The sequence below is a fragment of the Sinocyclocheilus grahami genome, unplaced genomic scaffold (genome assembly GCF_001515645.1).
Source record: "Sinocyclocheilus grahami isolate Dianchi unplaced genomic scaffold, SAMN03320097.WGS_v1.1 scaffold324.1, whole genome shotgun sequence".
NCBI classification, from domain to species: Eukaryota; Metazoa; Chordata; class Actinopteri; order Cypriniformes; family Cyprinidae; genus Sinocyclocheilus; species Sinocyclocheilus grahami.
This window is the reverse complement of record NW_015505503.1, coordinates 1,556,651-1,563,279: the sequence shown is the minus strand read 5'-3', so window position 1 is coordinate 1,563,279 and position 6,629 is coordinate 1,556,651. Positions and strand designations below refer to the sequence as shown.

General features: G+C 35.8%; 1 protein-coding gene across 1 annotated transcript in view; it reads right to left on the bottom strand.

Annotated features, from left to right (window-relative positions):
• The window catches only part of LOC107602294 (rap guanine nucleotide exchange factor 4), a 34,780-nt gene extending 31,598 nt beyond the window's left edge, over positions 1–3,182 (bottom strand). The window contains exon 1 of the mRNA XM_016294755.1: positions 3,115–3,182. Within this exon, the coding sequence (XP_016150241.1) occupies positions 3,115–3,182 (68 nt within the window). The remainder of the gene's footprint in view (positions 1–3,114) is intronic.
• Between the last annotated feature and the right edge of the window lie 3,447 nt (positions 3,183–6,629).

Here is a 6,629-nt window from a genome sequence, read left to right as displayed (position 1 = left end):
GGGAAAAGTGGGGGGGGGGAGTAAATGGTGACAGAATTTTCATTCTGAAAGTGAACTACTCCTTTAAGGAAAATATGCTTTTCACTATTCCTATAGTGTATGATTGCAGACAAATTAATAGAGTAACACATTCTGTGTTCTTAAAATAAATTATAAGTGATTTGTTTTGGTAAAAAAAAAAAAAATCATGTATATCTATGATGAGGGGGCCTTTTACCCCACACTCAAGGCAAAACTCACCCAGTATTTATCCCAAAACTATTTGTAGACACAATAAAGTAATGTGTTATGCATAATATCTAAGTTAATAATTGTTTAAAACTTCAGTTTGTACTATTTTCTGTTTATTTTGATAAATAAAAGCATTTTTGTTCAAAATATACACTGTCATTGAAATATGTTGATTTTATGAATATCGATTTTTTTTAAAGGCTTGGAGGAGATCCCATAATAATTGAATATGTCTTTACAGTAGTAACAATAAATCTATTTTGAATATATGATGGTTTCATTATATCCCAAAGTATTACCTCAAATGCATTTACTACTGTTATTGAAAAACTTGATTTAATTACCTCGAACAAAACTGAAAATCATTATCAGGACCTCTGTCTCAAAATATATTTGGTATTTTAATGGATTCAGGTGCATTAAATATTAGATCAAATTAGCTTACAATCAACTTCGTGCAACTGCTGCCAATTGTGTCAAGAATCAGCTAAATTGAGTTTTTGTGCTAACTACTGATTTTTTTATTTTTTAAATGTGCCTTTTATCCCAGAGCACCATTAGCCATGTGCTTTAATCTGTGTACTATACTGTGCTGATGCAGTGAGCTAAATAAACCCGGCAAGATCATTTGAGGGTTTATAAATGTTTAGGGGACCCTTGACTGCTACTGTCACTTGAAGCGGTTCAATATAGCAAGTCTGATTTACTCAAAATCACCCCAGAGAAAGAATGCTCATCATCACAAAACACAACATCCTTCAAAACAGTAAATCGTGAGGTATTGTGACACAAATCTAGTGGTGGAACGATGGGATTTTGATGAGCAATGCTCTAGAGCACAGGTTGAAAAATGGAAAATGCAATGCAGATACTGTAACTACTTTTTAATGCAACAGCTCTGGCCAAGCAGAATGACACCGAGATCGATCTCACGTGAATGTTTAAGGTTTAAGCGCTGTGGAGTAATGGGATATTGACCGTATCGGCCTCTTAACACCTCACACAATCACAGAGCAAGTCAAGCAAAACACTGCAGCCTTAACATGTCTGCTAAAGAGGTTGACGTTTGTGTGACCGTATCTCTAGGTTTAACTCAGAAAACGGCATGATCAGTCATGCATAGCCAAAATTTTTAATATTGGCATCAAATAAAAATCTGGCAAAAGCTTTGGAATGAGGTCTTCTACAAAGACATTCAGTGTATCAACCTTGTAAATGCAATTTTATTTCCAGTGATAAAAATCTAAAATTGCCCTTCCTTTCCCCGTTTAGTGTGTAATATGCATCCGACAGTCAGTGAACAGACTGAAACTGAAACTACATTAAATTTAAAAACTAACATATTAAATATAAGATTAAAGCTGACAATGTAGACTTTATTTTTAAAAAGGTGTCTTGCACATGTCTACTTAGAGGTCAGACACACCTGTGCAAACAATGTGAGGGTGTTTAACAGAGACTAAAAATCCATTTACTATGCAAACAGTTCTACATCAAAACCTAAATAACACTGTCAATGTGACCAAGATGTTTAACCCAAAGGTTTTCATCAGAACAACACAGTTTGAATACAAATGCTCTCCATAGCAAGTATTATTGCTCAGTCCACTTATGTTGTTCTGCATGCTTAAGATGCTTTTTTTTCTTTCTACATGTTATCTTGTTTCTCATTTGTTTTAGTATAACATTATAACACCATGCATATTTTTACCTTTTTATTTAAAGAGAAACCAATCCGATGTATAGTTGACATTTGAGGCTTAATACTATAGAATAGCAATAAAAGTTTTTCAGTTAGTGTTTTCAGCTTGTTTATTTTCATATAAAAAGATGGCATGCAGTTGCTTCAAACAAAGGTGTCAACATCATGCATCATAGCAAATTAATAATCGCAATTACAATTTCAAAGGAATAATCGGCAATTATGATTTTTGTCATAATCGTGCAGCCCTACTTTCAGCCTCGGTAGGCAAATGTATGACGTTCATATAATTCAAACAGCAATCAATATGTTGAAAAAATCTAATTCAGCTCCACTCAACACATCTGGACATTGCTGTTATGCATCTACGTCTCCATCAAAACAATGTCAGGTGTAACGAGATAAAGACAGGAATGGAACATTTAGGTCGGAGCCCATTAGAGTGTGTCATAAATACATTACACACAAATCTCTGCTCTATCTTTGATAACGAGACTGTAATGATTGTTAACTGCTTTAAAATGTTGGAGATGTCCTGTATCTATCATGGGCAGAGTCCAGACACTCACAGTATTGCTATTGCTACAAATGAAAAGTCTAATGTGTAAAAACGTTTAATTCTTCAAGAGATTGTTCAAGCAAAAATGTTCTGTCATCTGTCTGTCATCATTAACATTAGTGTCATTCTAAATCCTTTTGAGTTCCACTGAAGAAACACATGTGTAGGGGTTTGCTATGACATGAGGGTGAATGGGTTTTCATTTTGGGGTGGACTATTCCTAGTTACTAAAGCCCTTCACAGCAGAAAGTGTCTCTTCATACGTCTGCAGTAACACAAGCACTGCAGCACTGGTGACCTCCTCCAGGGGACAAACAACCCTTTACACACTTCAATTCACCATCTACTGCATTCACAATCAAAGCAGCGAAAGACGTGAAGCTTGCAATGAAAATCATCTGAAATCTGAGAATGAAACGCTGCATCTGAATGCATACTGCAGCTGCACAATCGCATTTGACATTTATGGCATGCAACTTACATTCTAATATTGTTTAACAAATCAAATGTGCTTGAAACGTCTTTTGCATGAGGCACTGCTGTGTAAATGATTGCTGAAGGTAGACCAGAACAACAGCATTAGGACAGAAGAATGAAGTTTGTGCAGGGTAAATGATGGTACCTCTTATCCAGACAGATGATCCACTCAGCAGAAGCGGACGGGTGGCTGCAGGTGTGTGCCGCGACCATCTTCGGTGAAATCATGGAGTAAAATTACAGTTCGCATCGTCCGCATGCACCTGAGCAGCATGAGCAGATGTGACTTTACTGAGAGCGATCGAGTTTGAGTCAGACTCTGAGCGATGCTGCTGCCGCCCACTGAGCTGACACAGCGCGGAAACACACCGGGGCTGGTTGTCACAAGCGCTGTAATGTTCTGAGTCACAGGTAGGCTATACGTATAATTTATTTATGCAAATAAATTATTATTATGCAGTCTATTTTCATAGACTGGTACGTACACGGTGCCTATTTTCAACACTCGTTTTGTCTGAGTTTCCCAACATCATATAAATAAATGAGCACAATAAACCACAATAACTTATATTCAGACAAGAATCAACGACATTGAATAGAAACCCAAAATGTCATAGCTCATCTGAGTCGCTCCTTAAGACTTTCGTTCATCTTCGAAACAGTTATATTTATTTCTTTTATATTTATTAATAGATATTTGTAATGAAATCTAAGATATGTCTTCCACTTCACTCAAAGTCTACAAACAAAAAAAACTTTTACGATTAAAAAAAAATTATAATAATAATTAAGACATCATAGATAGCCTACACTGTAAAAAAAAAAAATTCGAAACAGTTATATTTATTTCTTTTATATTTATTAATAGATATTTGTAATGAAATCTAAGATATGTCTTCCACTTCACTCAAAGTCTACAAACAAAAAAAACTTTTACGATTAAAAAAAAAATTATTATAATAATTAAGACATCATAGATAGCCTACACTGTAAAAAAAAAAATCCGAAAAATTTATGGTAAAAAAACGGCAGCTGTGGTTGCCGGAATTTTACTGTAAAAAAATACGGTAGCAACGTTTTAGGTTTTATGGTTTTAACTTAAATTTACAGTTAAATACCGTAATTTCATTAACTGATATAATGTTAATATACCAACCTATTGAAGTACTGAAATCTGTTTTGTAGCTTTGTAATACACTGATAACCACCAAATGCAGGAGGTGATGAGAAAGTCACATGATGAACCAAAGCCCATCACAAGCAGCTTTTAAATAATAACATATATAGAAGGTGCACAGTGTCATTCACACAAACACTAAACACCATCATGGTACTGAAATAATGAACATTCATTTAACAACATTAGGTGTAACACACAACCCTAATATACAAAACTGATAAGAAAAAACTAAGAAGAAACAGTTATTTCAACAAAAAAACATCACATTTGAAATGTAATGCAGGGAATTCTGGGAATGTCAATTTACGGTTATTCACTGTAAATTATACTGTATTTTTCACTTCCAAAAACGGTATACTACCGTAAAATTTATGTCCAATACATGTAATGTCCAATACAGTTTTTCACCGTATATAGTAGGGGAATTTACCGTTAACCATTTAACAGGTTTTTACTGTAGCATTTTTACAGTCTTTTACCGTTAAATTCACGGTCATTTTTTACAGTGTAATTCATAAATCGAGCTGTTTAATCCAACAGAAAAGATTGCTTTATATGACTAACAGATTTAATTAAGGCTTTTACCCTGTGAAGCCTGATATACGAAATAGCAAAAAATAAATAAAAATAATAATAATAATAATAAATTAGGGCTGTCAAATGATTTTTCGCTATTAATCGCATCCAAAAAAATTTGTGTGTATATTTATTAGGCTACTGTGTATATAAATTCACACATGCATATATAGGCTATATTTAAGAAAAACCGTATTTACATACATAAATATACAGTACACGGCCAGCAGTTCACGGTTTCCTATGTTGTAGTTTTGCTCCGCAGGGGTCAGTTTCCGGGAGAAATATGCGCAAGGATGGAGGCGGGGAGGCTCACCATGATACTGAGACAGCACAGTCCCGACACCGGTGGTCGAGGCGTCCACCTCGACTACAAAGGGGACTTGAGGATCCGGGTGACGAAGGATGGGGGCCGTGCTGAACGCTTCCTTGAGATGGTGGAAGGCTTCGTGGGCATCGGGGCTCCAGGACTGTGACTCTCTGACAATAGGCTATTATGTAAACACTTTTATTTTGGATGTGATTAATCGCGATTAATCATTTGACAGCCCTACAAAAATATATTTTTAATTGAACAGTTTATTGAAATTTACATAAAATATAAAAACAATAAAAAATTTTATGGATATTCAGTCCAATATTAGTAAAATTGTGAAAAATTGTTTACTTTATAAAAATCATTAAAGATTTCACAACAAAAAGACATGTGAACCATTACCAGAAGGTGGACATTTTTTACATTAAAAGGCCTTTTACTTGATAAAAAAAAGCATAAACTATCAACATGCTTTCAGCAAAGTTTTGATCATATTGATTATTTCGAGAGTTTATTGCGTTAAGCTTCCATTTACCATATTTAATATGGTGATATATGACCCAATAAGCCTTTTCACAACAGATGCTTTTTAATACTGCCATAATTGTGTGTAACGTATCTGCAATTGTTTGTTAATTATACATTCATTAATTTATCGAGATAAGCTTAAACAAAGAATAGCACTTAGCTAGAAATAAACCATAAAATAGAAACATTTAAAGGGGTCCTGTTATGCTTTTTCACTTTTTTAATTTTAGTCAGTGTGTAGCGTGTATGTTTGGGCATAAAAAAGATCTAGAAAGTTACAAATCTCAAAGTCCACTCCAAAGTGAGATATTTCGTTTTTAAAAAATCCCTTTTCAAGAACTACAACGTTTGGACTACAGCGTTTGGTTTCCGGGCTTTGTAATGTCACAAAGCGGCTTATTAGAATATCATTAAAAATAATTCCCACCTACAGAAATTCGAATGGTTGGGGGGGGTGGGGAGGGGCGAGGTTGTGTGAGGGCATCAGACGAGATGACGAAGAAGAAGTGCTGCTGCAGAGTTAGTGCATCAGAGAAAACCAAGAAGAGCTGCTGTACTGTAGCTTCAAATTTTCGGCATGTCTAGAGCAATTCTTACAAGTATAACACGACGTAGCTGGGCGGTGCAGACAGACACCGAACGGCGCCGCCGGTGTGCCTACACTCATAGCCTGAAACGCTGTTTTTTTCACCTCCGTGCCCAAACGTCTTTGTTTCGGCTTCCGAAAGCGGATGATGTCAGGAAACAGTGGTTGCAATTTATTTTTTTAACTCTGTCCCTGAGCATTATAACCCCAATTTGCCATTGTGTGCTGCGCATTTTACTGAGGACAGCTTCCACAACATGAGGGAGTACAGTGCTTTTGTTGAAAGACGGAGCAAGGGGCGTGGCAGCACTGCAACACCGTCTAAGCTGTTCGCCAATCACAACGCACTGCATGGGACAGCTAACCAATCACAACACATTTTGTTTTTCGGCGGACCTTCATCAAAGCCGGACGGAACTAATCGAGCCGTTTGTGCCAGGATGGGGAGAAAGGTATTTTAATAATGTAAATTAT